General features: G+C 36.6%; 1 protein-coding gene across 5 annotated transcripts in view; it reads left to right on the top strand.

Annotated features, from left to right (window-relative positions):
* Window positions 1–16513, top strand: part of STAM (signal transducing adaptor molecule) — a 55441-nt gene that overhangs the window by 19387 nt on the left and 19541 nt on the right. For 2 of the 5 annotated variants that reach the window (XM_025397511.1, XM_025397510.1), the window contains 4 exons: window positions 5828–5903; window positions 5985–6080; window positions 9487–9633; window positions 14741–14831. In XM_025397511.1, the coding sequence (XP_025253296.1) occupies window positions 5853–5903; window positions 5985–6080; window positions 9487–9633; window positions 14741–14831 (385 nt within the window). In that variant the 5' untranslated portion in view covers window positions 5828–5852. Of the gene's footprint in view, window positions 1–2029; window positions 2142–5827; window positions 5904–5984; window positions 6081–9486; window positions 9634–11566; window positions 11710–14740; window positions 14832–16513 lie in introns of all 5 variants that reach the window. The other 3 variants (XM_025397513.1, XM_025397512.1, XM_025397514.1) reach the window with 3 other exon arrangements.

The raw sequence follows: 16513 nt of genomic DNA, 5'->3' as shown, positions 1-16513 counted from the left end.
TGTTGTGAATACTATTAATACTACTCTGAACATGGGTGTACAGATATTGGTTAGAGTCCCAGCTGGATTATATGTGGTTATGCTTAATTTTTTGAGGAACTACCACACTTCACAGTAGCTACACCATTTTACATTCCCACTGGCGATGTACGAGGGTTCTAATTTCACTACATCGCCTCCAATACTTGGTATCTTTCCTTTCTTAAAAACATAGCCAGCCTAGTGAGTGTGAAGTGGCATCTCAATGTGGTTTTGATTTGCATTTCCCTAATGACTAGTGACGTTGAGCATCTTTTTATGTGCTTATTGGCCATTTGTGTATCTTCTTTGGAGAAATGTCTATTCAAGTCCTTTGTCCATTTTTGAATTAGGTGGTTGTTTGTTGTTGAGATGTAGGAGTTCTTTATATATTCTGGCTGTTAATCCCTTGTCATATATATGATTTGGAAATACTTTCTGCCATTCTGTGGGTTTACTTTTCTTCATTGATGGTGTCCCTTAATGCACAAAAGCTTTTAATTTTGATGTTTAATTTATGTATTTTTTTTAAATGAAGAGTTGATGTTAATTTGTAAACATTTGGTAGAATTCACCAGTGAAGCTTTCTATTTCTAAGATTTTCTTTGTGGGAGATTTTCTTAATCAGAAATTTAGTCTTTTTACTTGTTACATAACTCTATTCAGACTTTTTGTTTCTTCTTAAGTCAGTTTCTTTTATTTTTTTCTTTTTTTCTTTCAACACCTAAGCATACCATAGTTTCAGTAGTTTCCTGTCTTTGTAGGGATTTGTCCATTTTAACTAGGTTATCCGATTTGTTGGCATACAGTTGTTCATAGTGTTTTTTAAAATCCTTTTTATTTCAGTAAGGTTGAGAGTAATGTTCCCTCTTTGTTTTCTAAATCTAATAAATTGAGTCACCTTTCTTTCTTGGCCAGTCTAACCAAAAGTTTTTCAGTTTTGTTGATCCTTAAAAAACAAAAAAACAAAAACAAAAAAACCTTCTGTTTTCATTGGCTTTTCTCTATTTGGTTTCTGTTGTCTGTTTCATTTATTGCCTCTCTTTATTGTTTCCCTCCTTCTGCTTTGCTTGTTTTGGGTTTAGTTGCTCTTTTTCCTGGTTTCTTAAGGTATGATCTTAGGTTACGGATTTGAGATCTTTTTCCCCAGTTCTTTAGATTGTAGCAAAATAAACATAGCATAAAATTTGCCGTGTTAATGGTATTGAATGGCATTATGTTGTGTGCTATAGTCACCATCTACCTCTAGAACTCTTCTTTTTTTTTTTGAGACGGAGTCTGAGTCTCGCTCTGTCGCCCAGGCTGGAGTGCTGTGGTGCGATCTCAGCGCACTGCAAGCTCCGCCTCCCGGGTTCACGCCATTCTCCTGCCTCAGCCTCCCGCGTAGCAGAACTGTTTAAAACTGAAACTGTATACCCATTAAACAATTGAACAATAACTCCCCATTCCCTGCTCCCCAGGCCGCCTGGCAACCACGTTCTGTGTATGATTTTGACTACTCTTTTTTTTTTTTTTTCTTTGTTTTGCAGATACGGTCTCACTCTGCCACTGAGGCTGGAGTGCAGTGGCACAATCATGGCTCACTGCAGCAAGTGATCTGCCCACCTCAGCCTCTGTAGCTACAAGTGTGTGCCACCATGTCCGGCTCATTTTAAAAATTTCTTGTAGAGGCAGGGTCCCACTATATTGCCCAGGCTGGTCTCACACACCTGGGCTGGAGCAATCCTTCCACCTTCATCTCCCAAAGTGCTGGAATTATTGGTACAAGCCACTGTGCCTGGCCTTGATTTTGACTACTCTTAGTACCTCATCTAAGGGGCATCATACAGCATTTGTCCTGTTGTGATCAGCCTATTTCATTTAGCATAATGGCTTTAAGATTCATCCCTGTTGTAGCATATGTCAGAATTTCCTTTTTATAAAGGCCGAATAGTATTCCGTGTATGTATACACCACATTTTGCTTATCTATTTATGTGTCTGTGGACACTTGGGTTGCTTCCACCTTTTAGCTATTGTGAATAATACTGCTGTGAACACCGGTGTACCACTATCTCCTCCAGAGCCTGCCTGCTTTCAGTCCTTTGGGGTATATACCCAGAAGTGGAATTGCTGGAGCATATGGTAATTCTATTTTTAATTATTCAAGGAACCATTATACTGTTTTACACGGCACCTGTAGCATTTTACATTCCCACCAACAGTGCACAAGTGTTTCAATTTCTCCACATCTTTGTCAACACTTAGATTTTTCTGTTTTTCTTTGTAGTAGCCATCCTGATGGGTGTGAGGTAGTATTGAGATCTTTTTTTTTTTTTTTTTAATGTAGGTGCTTACAGGTATGAATTTCCTTCTGAGCACTGTTTTTACTGTACCCTTACGTTTTCTTGGGTTATGTTTTCCTTTTCATTAATCTCAAAGTATTTTCTGATTTCTCCTGTGATTTTTTTCTTTGACCCATTGGCTATTTAGGAGGATGTTGATTTTCACATATTTTAATTTTCTACATTTCTTTGTTCTTTCAAATTTTATTCTACTGTCTTTGGAGAACATGCTTTCTATGATTTTTTTATCTTTTTAAATCTGTAGAGACTTGTTTTGTGACTTAACATTGTTTATTCTGTATAATGTCCATATGCCCTTGAGAATAATATATTGTATTATTTTTAGTTGAAATAATTTATAAATGTTGACAATGTGTTATTAGAGGAAAATATATGTCATTTTAATCTGATGATTTAATATTTTGAGGCTATCCTTTTGACTTATATGAAGATTCCCTGTTTATGTTGTCTTAATTTATTGGGAGGCACATCTGTGGCCAGAACATAGCATGTTTAAGAGTGACAGGTATGAATCTTGTTAGTGCCTATTACTGCCTGGTAACTGGCATCATGGGCAAGGAACTGAACTTCAGTAAATGGAGGACTTTTACTGTGTTTGCTGTGAATGTTTTGAACACTGAATGAGTCCTTTGCTATTATATAATTTTTGAGAGCCTAAGCACATGATGTTTCATAGGTTGTATGAATGGTTACTCTGCTTTACTATTATCACTAATTACCATAAAGCATCCCCATGAAATGCATGTTTGCTACATGCTTGACCTGTCATTTAAATAGATCTGTTTTTACTGAGCTATGATTTATCTACAACAAAAAAATGCATGCGTTGTACATGTATGGTTTGATAGTTCGATGCGTTTTGACAAATATATACACCTATATAAGTATCACCCCAACCAAGATAGCATTTAATCACTCCCAAAAGTTCCTTCTACCTTATGCAATTACTAATATACATTGTCACTATAGATTAAATTTCCTTTTCTAGAATTTCATAAAATGAAATGGTATTGTTAGTACTCCTGTGTCTAGCACTAAATATGTTTTTAAGATGAATTCATATTTTTGTGTGTATCAATATTCCTGTTTTTTTGGGAAGAGGTATTACATTGTGTTAATATATTGCAATTTATCCTTTCATCTGTTGATGAGCATTTGGATTGTATCCAGGTTTTGACTCTATGAACAGAGCCTCTGTGAACATTCTTATATAGAATACTGGATAGTGTGCTTTCATTTTCATGTCCTTAAGGGAAGTTATGGTTCTGTGATTTCATTTGATGTAAGCATTAGATATATGTTATTTGATTTCCAAATATTTGGATATTTTTATGCTATCATTTTGTTATCAGTTTGTAGTTTAATTTTGTTATGGTTGAAGAATGTACTTTGAATGACTTTAGTCCTTTTAAATTTATCGGTGTTTGTTTTATAGGACAGAATGTAGTCCATTTTGTTGAATTTTCCATGCACATGGAAAAAAATGGGTATAGTGCCATGGGCGGGTGGATTGTTGTGGAATGCCAGTCAGGTCACGTTGTATGATAGTGCCATTCAAGTATTCCATATCGGTAATTTTTTTCTTGTGTTATCGAGTCATTGAGGGGGCATGTTGAAGTTTCCAGTAGATTTGTCTGTTTTTCCTTTCAGCTCTATCGATATTTCCTTTATATATTTTGAAGTTCTATTATTGTGTTTATACACATTTAGAATTATGTTTTCTTGGGGGACTTAACCGTTTTATTATTATGTACTGTCTCTCTTTATCCCTGTTAGTATTCCTTGTTATGAAAACTGCTAACGGTAGTGAATTGATACAAGTATTGTTGGATTTCAGTCTTAATCTGCCATTTTTCTAGATGATTGGTTATGTTTCTTCTGTTTTCTCTTTCTGTCTTTTGTGTATCAATCAAATAGTTTTTATGGTTTTTTTTTTTTCAAATTTAAAACTTTTTTTTGAGACAGGGTCTCACTCTGTCTCTCAGGATGGAGTACAGTGGTGCCATCACAGCTCACTGCATCCTCGACCTCTGGGGCTCAAGTGAACCTCCCACCTTAGGCCATTCCCTGCGCCCCTAGGAGCTGGGACCATTTCTGGCTAATTTTTGTATTTTTTTTTTTTTTTTTTTTGTAGAGATGGGGTTTCACAATGTTGCCCAGGCTGGTCTCGAACTTCCGGGCTCAAGCCATCTGCCCGCCTCATTCTCCCAAAGTGCTGGGATTATAGGTGTGAGCCACTGCACCCAAGCTATTTTATTTGCATTTCTCTCTTAAAAGTATTTGTAGTGGTGGCTCTCTGGTAAATTTTTTCATTTTTTTCTCTCTGTACTTCAGTTTAGATAACTTTCAGCATGTTTTCAAATTTACTGATCTTTCATTCTTACCTGATTAATTCCATCCATTTTTCAACTTTACATACTTTTTGTCTCTAGAATTTTATCTGGGTCCTTTTTAATATATCATTTCTTCATCATTATGTGGATGATTTCCAGCATACTTATAATAGCTTATATAAAGTCCTTGACTGCTGATTTCATCATCTTTGTTATTTCTGCATTCTCAGTTGACTGAATTTTCTGCTAGTTGTGTATGATAGTGTTCTTCTTCATATCATTTCTTCATATCCTCTTATTGAATGCTTAGTATTTTGAATTTTACATTGTTGATCATCAGGTGTTGTATTCCTGTTAAGGAGTGTTGGACTTTATTTTTCAGAAGTTGTTACATTTGTCTGTGGCTTATGTTGTTAGGCCATGTGTAGGTATGGTTGAGCTGCGTTGTTAGGGTCTAAACTCCCCTGTATATCCACTGAATGCTCTGGATTTTCAATAGATGCTTCACTGTGGTCTCATCTCTGACAACTGTGTGAACTTTGGATCTCTTTAGCTTATTGCCCTGGTCACTTTTTGACCAGTTTCATGGAGTTTTTCACCTGTGCATGCGTGGGTTTTTCTGAGTCTTCACTGATACTTGGAAACTGCCTCTAGGCAGAAAGTTGAGGCAAACTTCTGGCTTATCTAATTAATTTTCCTTCTTGTGGATTATCATTCAGTACTGCCTGTGGCCTAATGTCTTTAAAAAGTTAACCTCAATGTGTATTTTCAATCTATTTTTCCAGTTTTCTAATTGTTTACAACGGGAGTGTATAGTCTGGTCTGTTTTTTCACCCTGGCTAGAAGTGGAAGTCATGGCCTACCATTTTATTTTCAAAGCTTTGTTTTTTTTCCTACCCAGAATTAGCCTGAAATGCCTCATCTATGATTACTAATAAGAGATCCTGTTAATTTTGTTTGAAAAATTTAAAGGAACTAATTTACAGTTTTTCAACCATGTTATTAATAAAAATTAAATTTCCCTACTTTATCATAGTCTCCCTTTTTATCATAGTCTTTTGTCTATAACAGTTAAGGGGCAGGGGGAAACTAGATGTATTATTAAGTAATTTTTACTTTTCTCATTTTTTAGACCTAAGGATTGTCTTCGGTCTATTATGAGAAGAGTGAACCACAAAGATCCTCACGTTGCTATGCAGGCTTTGACTGTGAGTGGTTTCGTTTTAACCTGTACCACAAAATTATCTGCCACAATGGAGCCCCTTTAACTTCTGATTTTGTGCTTTTAGCTTCTAGGAGCATGTGTATCAAACTGTGGCAAAATTTTTCATTTAGAAGTGTGTTCAAGAGATTTTGCTAGTGAAGTAAGCAACGTATTAAATAAGGTAAGGAGCATTATTTCCAGAAATTAATTAAGGCAGTCTTCTTTCTTCACATATTTTTTTGTTTAAATCTTCACAAAGGACTATTCTGTGCTTTTTAAGAAATCCTTTCTAGGATGTGTCTATCCAGTATATAAATAAATATTATGTTTTGCTGAAGAGACTGCAGATTCATGTAACTTTGAGTTAGTTTTTTCAAGCCATATTAGAGTATTTTTAACCTGTTCTTTTCCATCATACTTTCATCTGATAAGAAAACAGGTATTTCTATATCTAATTAAATAATATCAGTCTATTTTAGGTACCGTTTTTGTAGGCACAAGGTATTTTCCTAATGGAAAACCTTTCAGAAATACTGCCAAAAGTCTATGGCACCATTGAGTTTTTATCTTTATAAATAAGGCCACTTCCTGGCCATCACAGGATTTTAATACTATACTGCTGTTCTTACTGGCTGAACCCAAAGCTGGAGTTGCCTCAAAAGTGGTGGCGGGAGAGTTCCCACAAGGGACCGCCCCAAACTGTTCCAGATAGGGCCAGATGAGAATCCAAAAAAAGAGGCACTAAATGCCAGGGTGATCACTCTAAAGCATTTATTAGGGAAACTTATGAGGGCTGCAGATTTATAGGAGGATTTAAGGAATTTGACCCCAGGTCGGGGCTGATTTCTATGTTTTTAGCAACACATTTGATCTTTTAGTGTTTTGAGCCACAACCTGAACAACTTTATCAGTGCCTAAAAATGTTCAAGGCCCCAGTTTGGGTCCAAACCTGTGGTGGAAAACATGCAGCTGGCTGGGTCACAGAGCGGGACAAGGCACTCTGCTTTTCTGTTGGGACACAGAAAAAAGCAGCGAGAACGGGTGACCCTACAGCTGCCCACTCAACTGCGTGTAGAATTCCAGTCACACAATTCAGGAAAGTTCTAAATTTTCAATTAGTAATAGGTGAGTTTTCCCAGTAAAAATTTGTGCATTCTAAAGGTAATTATTTTTAGCTTTTTTAGGGGGAGTATTATAAATCAAGAGAAAGTTTTTGTTTGTTAAAAGGGAAAATGCCTTATGTTTTTGGGAAAAATGAGTAGTTCTAGGTTACAGTAGAAAAAAAGCTGTATAGAAATATAATAAGAATTTAAAATTCTGTACTTTTTGAACATGATGGTTAAGTGATAATTCTTTCCCTTGCCTGCTTTATGCGTTAATATTTAGTTATTTTCTACTAATTAATAAATATTGTCTTTTAATGTCCTGAATGTCCGTCGAGATGTACAACTGTTTATGAAGAGATTCTAAAACCATGTTTTTTGTAATATAGGTGAAAAATGTGGTATGCAAACCTGTGTATAGTAGTGCAAACAGTCATTTCAAAAAACGACTACCTATAGGCAAGAGGACTTCTCTTTATTTTCTGAATGTTTTACAATGAACATATTGGTTTTGTACTTAATAACGTCCCACCGTTTTTTTTTTTTTTTTTGAGACGGAGTCTCGCTCTGTCGCCCAGGCTGGAGTGCAGTGGCCGGATCTCAGCTCACTGCAAGCTCCGCCTCCCGGGTTCACGCCATTCTCCGCAGCCTCCCGATTAGCTGGGAGTACAGGCGCCCGCCACCTCGCCCGGCTAGTTTTTTGTATTTTTTTAGTAGAGACGGGGTTTCACCGTGTTAGCCAGGATGGTCTCGATCTCCCGACCTCGTGATCCGCCCGTCTCGGCCTCCCAAAGTGCTGGGATTACAGGCTTGAGCCACCGCGCCCGGTGTCCCACCGTTTTTTTTGTTTTCTTTTTTTTTTTCCGAGACTGCGTCTCGCTTTGTCACCCAGGCTGAAGTACAGTGGCATGATCTCAGCTCACTGAAACCTCCGCCTTCCGGGTTCAAGCGATTCTCCTGCCTCAGCCTCCTGAGTAGCTGGGATTACAGGCATGCGCCACCATTCCTGGCTGGTTTTTGTAAGTTTTAGTAGAGACGGGGTTTTGCCATGTTGGTCAGGCTGGTCTCGAACTCCTGACCTCGTGATTGCCCGCCTCGGCCTCCCAAAGTGCTGGGATTACAGGTGTGAGCCACTGCACCCAGCCAACATCCTGCCCTTTTTAAAAATTTCCTTTTATTAAACAAATTAAGTTCATGTATAGTCTCAATAAAGCATTTACAAATCCATTATATGCTCACTGGCCAAAATACAGATTATGTGCACTTAGGAAGAATTATTTTTCTTCTAATAGAGTAATCTAAAAGTCTAACCTTCTCCACTTTTAGAAGCTTTAGCTAATTATTTAGTAAACATTAATTTGAAATACATTTATGACATTTCATAGAGGAGTTATCTTCACTTTTCTCTGCTATCTGTGAAGGTTTCTTTATATCTATTACATCAAATAATAAGACTTTAGATTATTGCCACTATGAAGATACATCAGTATTTTAATGAACTGGCCAGGTTTTTTCCCATAATAAGCAGTAAGTAAAATAATTTATTTTGAAAACTCACTACATTTATCTCTTTCTTTAATACAGAAGAATAGTGCCCTGCACACTTGCCTTAGACTAACCTGAATCAGTGTTGTACATCAACCATAAAGAGTTAACGTTATTTTGAGCTGCATGCGGTGGCTCATGCCTGTAATCGCAGCACTTTGGGAGGCTGAGGTGGGCGAATCACTTGAGGTCAGGAGTTCAAGACCAGCCTGGCCAAAATGGTGAAACCCCGCCTCTACTAAAAGTACAAAAATTAGCTGGGCATTGTGGTGCGCGCCTGTAATCCTACTTGGGAGGTTGAGACAGGAGAATCGCTTGAACCCCTCCCCCTCCTGGGAGGCGGAGGTTGCAGTGAGCTGAGGTCGAGCTACTGCACTCCAGCCTGGGCCACGGGCTGAGACTCTGTCTCAGGGAAAAAAAAAAAGGAAAAAAATAGTTATGTTATTTTGAAGAAATTCAGTTTTCAAGATGATTAACATGCAATGTATCTCAAACCAGGCCCCAGATAATTAAGCATCATGAAAAAAATGCATAGTCATGAACATTAAGAAGTCAGGAATTCTGAATAAAGGAACTATATCATTTATTCTCTTCTCGCCTTCCAACTTTCGTATTGCTTTGCAAAAAGCAAACAGACACTTCCTTGTCTTACTGATGTACAAACCTTGCTTCATTGCAAAATATTCTGAAGTCCTTTCAGATCTCCAAAATGTTATTACCTATTTAATGCTTTAATTTTGAAGTGAGATATATATTATGGGTTTTTTTCATAGTGTGAACATTCATTTTATTTCTAATTACTATATTTTCTTATTTGTCTATAGCTATGCGTAATTTGTGATTCAAAAAATATAATGTTATAATTTTATATTTAAAATGTCTGTATTAAATCATTGGCTAGGAAATTGGTGCTCTTTTATTTCTTTTTCTATTTTACAGGGTCATCCTAAAGTATGTGAAAAATTAAAGGCTCTTATGGTTGAATGGACAGATGAATTTAAGAATGATCCACAGCTTAGTCTAATATCAGCAATGATTAAGAATCTTAAGGAGCAAGGAGTTACGTTCCCAGCTATTGGCTCTCAGGTATTTTGGGAGTGAAGCTGTGTGTGTGCTGCAGTTTGTTTCTCTTAAATAGCTACGTTTATTTGAATTTTTTTCTTCATTCCCTGGTAATTTTTTACTACTTCAGAGGAATTTTCATTAGTAATACTAATTGTATCAGTAACTAGTTGTATTAGTAGTTAGTAATACTAGTTTTCTGGCATTCAGAGGGGCCAGAAAAGTATTACAATGGAATATTAATGTGCTCTAACCTCTCTCCTTCTTTATAAATGAATTGGTTTAACAATTTGCAGTTTTTGAAATGTTTTGGTATTGTTTTTGTTTGTTTGTTTTTGAGACGGAGTCTAACTCTGTCACCCAGGATGGAGTGCAGGGACGTGATCTTGGCTCACTGCAACCTCTGCCTCCTGGGTTCAAGCGATTCTCCTGCCTCAGCCTCCGGAGTAGCTGGGACTACAGGCACGCAAGGCCACACCTGGAGTTTTTTTTTTTTTTTTTTTTTTAATAGAGATGGGTTTCACCTTGTTGGCCAGGCTGGTTTCGAACTCCTGACCTCAGTGATCTGCCTGTCTTGGCCTCCCAAAGTGCTGGGATTACAGGTGTGAGCCACCAGCCCGGCCAGTACAGTTTTAATAATAGACACAAAATAGCTTTATTAATTAGGTAACACTATCTTGTTAAATGCTCTTAATGCTATAATTGTCTACAAAGAATGACAGCTCAAAAATCAGGATATCCTTAGAAGTTAGGGATGACTTGAGAGATTCTTTTGATGAGGAAATTTATGAATTCCTGTATTAACAATGAGAGGACTCTAGAAGGAGTAAATGAGAAGAGAAGCACCTGAAGCATTTTTCCCTTAGTAAGAACCGACCAGTACAGACGTCTTCCTTTCCCCAGTGGATATGAATAAATAGCTTAACTTTCCTCTCCTGTCTGCCCTTGTGCCAAAAAAATTCAATCTGTAATTTATGTCATATAGAAAAAAATCAAGAAATGTCTTTTTTATTCCTATTTCTATTTTGGGTAACCTTCCTTTAGGATGCCCAACTAATCAAGAGGCTTAAAATATGTGCTGATTTACTACACTGTCTTTCCCCAGTTTATTGACTGGGACAGACTATAATGAGTGACGTAAAACCATGAACGGAAATCTGTGAGTGTGGAGGGCTTACATTTTGACCACTTCAGGGAGTCATGTAGCTTATCTACATTCATCCAGACCTACATGTGCTTTCTTCCCAAGGCATTTCCAGTTTATCTGAGCACTCTTGAGATGTGAAGACTCAAAAATGTATTTGGGAGAGGAAGGAGGCAAAGGACATTTTTCTTCTTAAAAAAATTTTTAATTTTTGATTGGCTTTACAATGATAAATTATGTCTTTGAAAATTCATTCATTCATAATTGATAGCTGGTTGTTACTACTCAGTCTGGTTTCTAGAATCTGTATAATTAAGGAATAATCTTAAGCAGAATAATCCAAGACATTATACATTCGTTGACAACAGAAACAATGTTTATTTATCAAAGAGTAGACTCACTGCAGAGAACCCACCTAGAATAGGTAGAGAAAATGCAAGCCCACTAAATATCTAGAGTCTTTGGTTCTTGTTAACTCAGAACGCGGTTTGACCAGCATCACTGGCATGACCTGGAAGCTTGTTAGAAATGCAGCATGGTTGAACCCACTCCAGACCTATGGGTTCATTATCTCCATTTTAACAAGATCTTCAGAAGATTAATATGCACGTTGAGGTTTGAGAGGCACTGCTGCTCTAGAGGACAGCCTTCAGTCCAAGTGAAAAGCGCATTTCAGTCCACAAAGGGACTTACTCTTGTAAGAAAAGGAAGAATTAATGATTGTGCCGTATGTACCCTTGTTTGATTAATCTACAATCTTAGCCACGGAAACAGTTTTAGGGAGCCTCTAATCTAATCCGCTCATTTTTACAGATGAGGAAACTGAGACTCAGAGTGGTTAAGTGACTTGCCCAGGGCCACAGCTCATAGTTGACAGCTGGAACTAGAACACAGGCATGCTGATTCTCAGTTCAGTGTTCTTTTCACTGCCCGAGTCTGCCTTCTTTGATAGAGAGGTTAGTGAATATGTGTCTGTCCAGACCAGGCTTCCAGTGGAGTGAACACTGGCAAGAGCATTATGTCTTGATTGGTAGAGAAACTAGCTTATTCTCTTGTTCAAGAGATTCAGGACATAGAGGAGCAATAGTGAAGACAGGACTTACTTTTCATCCTTTGATCTAGATGTTATAAAGTATGTAACAGCTAATCTTGTCGTAGTAGCTATATTTCACCTACAAGAAATATATATATAAAGTAAAATATGATGAGGTAGAATGATTTTTTTAGTGGTTTCTGAAAAGCTTATTAGAAACCCTACATGTAAAGAGCTTCACATTAAATGAAAAAAATAAATCATCTAAGTTCAATTGCAGAACTCCCTGTAGATTTTAAAGCCACTTAGTTACTTAAGTTATTACTGTGTTTTCATCAGACTAGATTTTTGTTAGGGCATGCTTAACAAAAACCTCTGAAGATATATTTTTCTTTTCTTTTTTTTAGCCTGGCTAATTTTTTTGTATTTTTGATAGAGACGGAGTTTCACTGTGTTAGCCAGGATGATCTCGATCTCCTGACCTCGTGATCTGCCCGCCTCGGCCTCCCAAAATGCTGGAATTACAGGCGTGAGCCACTGTGCCCGGCCAGGCATTTATTTTTAGGAGAGCTGAGAAGAAAAAAACTTTTTGAGGTTCACGGAATACAACTTTAAACACTCAATTCTGACCTATCTCTAGTTTCAGTTTTCTTTAGATAATGTTTTAATTATCAGACACTTCTGAAAACTAAAGGTATGCCTGGTCAGAAATAACTTTTGTGGTTTATATAAATTTTTGTTCACAATTTGGCAAGCTTCACAATTAGACAGATTTGAACTTTTATGGTGTGTGAAGAAATCTCTACCAGTCGAGAAGTGCAGAAACAAACTGTGATATGTGAAGCCGTATGTTCCTGAACTGCACTTTTCATTCAAAGTTCCTTTCTTTCATCAGGTTCTAAATGTAACAATAACACTTGTCTTACTTAGTAGCCAACTACAGTAGCAATGCTGCTAGCCTACTTCTGTCTTTACATCAAAAGTTAGTGCTAACAAAACTGCATCAGCATGAGTCAGGTGACTTTATCACTTTTCTTAATATTTTTACATTATTTTCTTCTGTACTCAGATGAAAAAAATATACTTAGAAAAACATCTTAGCCGGGCGTGGTGGCGGGCGCTTGTAGTCCCATCTATTTGGGAGGCTGAGGCAGGAGAATGGCGTGAACCCGGGAGGCGGAGCTTGCAGTGAGCTGAGATGTACCACTGCACTTCAGCCTGGGCGACAGAGCAGGACTCTGTCTCATAAATAAATAAATAAATGCCTGTGTGTTTGTTTGACAATACGAAATCCAGTAAGTGAGGAGTGTAGAACTGTATTTTACTATAATGTCGAATATTTCTCCTTACATACCCTCAACAAACATTTATTGATTGCTTGTAATATTTAGGCACATTCCCTCAGGGAACATACAGTCTGGTTGTGGAGACAGACATGTAATCAGACAATTATAACAGAAGCTGAGATTATTGCCTGTTACGATGTTCCAGTCACTGTTCTAAGTGCTATACATGTGGCAATTTGAATGTTTTTTAGAATTCCATTTTTAAATTGTTTGCCCTGAGAATGACAATATACATTTATAACTTTTCATGATCTACTTTGAGTTAATATTTGATGTAAAATATAGAAACTCTGCATCCGTAGAGGTCCATTTATGCTGTAGTTGTCATGTGTATTACCTCTACATACATTATAAGCCCTGGAGGTAATGTTACATACTTTTTGTTTTAAACCCTGAATGAGCCCATCTCATCTAATGTTGGAATCACATGTGTTAATTTAATATTCTAAATAGGCTGTGAGGTGCCCATGAGGTGTAGGTGCTATTGTTGTACTCATTTTATTGATGAGGAATTTGAGGCACCAAGGCTAATTTGCCCAGTGTCATCCAGCTAGAAAGTGGTAGATCTGGGATTTGAACTCATGTCTGCCTGACTCCATAACTTACATTCTTAACCACTCATATCACAGTACCTTGTTTAAAGGTGTTATCATAAGAACAAACAAGAGAATGTGTAATTAACAGGTTTAGGGATGCCTCATTGAGAGTGATATTTTAGCTGATTACTGACTGATGTGTTCAAACTCAAAAGGGAAAAAGTGAATGGAGCAAAAGGAGCCATAGTGGGAGAACGTTGTAAGGAGAAGCAAATGAGTGTCAGACTTGTAAAGTACTGGTATATAGACTGCTCAGGAACTGCTGGCAGTTTCTGGTAACTGGTAGAATGATTGGAAATGAGGTTGGTAAGATAGGCGAAATTCTGATTTGCCTTGAATGCTTTGCAAAAACTGAGAGGCCATGGAGCCCATAGGCTTAGAAACTTATAATTCCAGAAGTGTGAATTGATTTATATGTTTGTTTGTTGTGCATTCTCTTATTTACACAATTTAATAGAGGCAGTGATATACTGTCAGAATTAGCTACTTGTAATTTGGTTTACAAAATAGGATTTTTGAGTATTTATATCGTTATATATATTTATATGTATATGAGTTCCTGAAGGTAACATCCTGACACTTGATCCAAAAGGATATAATAAATATAACTATTAATAGATATTAAAGAATTTTTAACTATTTATGTTTAAAGTAATTATCTCTTTCTGTCTCCCAGCCCCTTTTCTGGTTTTGGAGTTTTTTTAAACACATTGAAATCTTCTGTAGTCTGTCTTCTCTGATTTGTGTAGCATATGCTTTTAGTTGAACCTCTTGACACAAACCTGGGAGGGTATGCCTAGGCTGCCTCCTGTAAGTGTCTGGTTGCTCTCTGTGTCCTCCAATTCGGATTCTTTTCCCTCTCCCTTTAAGGTGGAAGCTGCTGCAGTTTGGATTTCTTTTTTCAGAAATCTATGCTAGATTGATGAGAAACGTTTTGCAAATTCTTAGGGGTAGGTAAGAGGAGGAGAATTTGATAACAACCGTCAAATACTGTGTTCCTCTTTTTTGTCAGGCTGCAGAACAAGCAAAAGCAAGCCCAGCTCTTGCAGCCAAGGATCCTGGTACTGTGGCTAACAAAAAAGAAGAAGAAGATTTAGCAAAAGGTACGTTTTTAAGTCCCTGATGGTGGGAAGAAGATAAGCCTCTGTTTTTTCTCTGAGATATTTAAAAGATAAAATAAATAGAACTTTATAGCAAAAGCTGAAATCTACTTTGTTGCCCTCCTCAGTATTCTTTCCTTTCCTCTTGAGAGGCAATTACTGTTACATGTATCCTTTCAGTCTATGTTTTTATGACAGTTTTTTACTATACTGTGTATCCAAAAACAGTATCAAGTGCTTTTTTGTGTCTAACAAGTTTGTTTTTCATAGGTAGTACACTTGAAGTGCCATTTGCCACTTGCTTTTCTCATGCAACATTATGTTTAAGATCTATTCATGTGACATATCCATTAACTCTTCTGTAATATTCCGGTGTACTAATGAGTGTATCACATTTTTCTATCTTTCTACTGATGGATGTGTGGATTCTTTCTGATTATTATTATTATTATTATTATTTTTACTAAAATTAAGCTGCAGTGAGTATTCTTGTACATATTCTCTGTGCACATGTATGTGACTGTCTCTGTTATGTGTGGCTAAAAGCAGTATTGTTGGATCATGGCATTGGTACATCTTCAGTTTTGCTAAATGGTTCTATGATTTCCTTTTCCATTAGCAGTGTATGAAAGCTATTATTAATCTCTGACAACACTTAGTAATCTTAAGGGTTTAACTTTTGTGAATCTGGTAGGTTTAAAATGATGTCCTGTTATTTTAATTTTAATTTTTTTGATTGCTAGTGAGACTGAGTTCTTTTTTGTATATTCACTGCTCATGATGATTTTCTCTTGGGTAAATTGTCTTTTGTTAAATAAAATAATGATATGTAGAAGTCTTTATTTGAAATATTAATTTGTTATCTAATTATTGTAGATATCTACTCCTGGTTTTTGACCTTAACTTTGATAATGGTGTATTTTATCAAGTAGAAATTTTAAGTTTTGAGAAGGCCAGAGCTGTTTGCTCTTTTGTTATGATTTTTATTTTTTAGTGGCTTTTAAAAAATGCTGTTCTCTACCTCAGGGTCCTAAAATATAGTTTTCTATATTGACTTTTAGTAGCTTTAAAGTTTTATTTTCATATTGGTTCTTTTACTAATCTAAAACAAGAGTGGAGGAGCAGAAAGGGCTCTGGGTTGAGTTGGAAGCAGGATAATCAATGCACTGAGATTACATTTCAGAGCCTGAATGACATATGGTGATGGTCTGCACTGGGGGAGTAGTGGTGGAGATAGAGGAGACACATTTGAGATCTATTTTGGTGGATTTGTTACATTGAGTCTTTAGACTGCTAAGAATTACCCTTGGAGCAATAAAATCCTGATTCTCCAAGATTAAGGCTTTGATTTAGTAAGTCTGCAGTGAAGCTTGATACTCTTGACTTTCCAGGCAATTTTGATGATTATTTTGAAAACTTAAGCTATAGGAATACATTTAAAAGGTCAAGGAAAATGCAAAATATCTGCAGCTGAAAAAGAAAAGTAGATCTAAGAGTTTGTATTTTTTATTACCCAGAATAATTTACATTGTATTTGTTCAGTAAAAATAGGAATTACCACGCTGTTCCAATTTTGTTAATTTATTTTTAAACTTTCAGTTGTGAATGAATGAATAAAACTGACAACATGATTTTTGTTCAATATATCAGGATATGTTCTAGTTTCTAACTATGCTGTTGAAGGA

The sequence above is a fragment of the Theropithecus gelada genome, chromosome 9, assembly GCF_003255815.1.
Source record: "Theropithecus gelada isolate Dixy chromosome 9, Tgel_1.0, whole genome shotgun sequence".
Taxonomy (NCBI): Eukaryota; Metazoa; Chordata; class Mammalia; order Primates; family Cercopithecidae; genus Theropithecus; species Theropithecus gelada.
The sequence above is the reverse complement of the archived record's forward strand: the minus strand, read 5'-3'. Positions and strand labels throughout refer to the sequence as shown.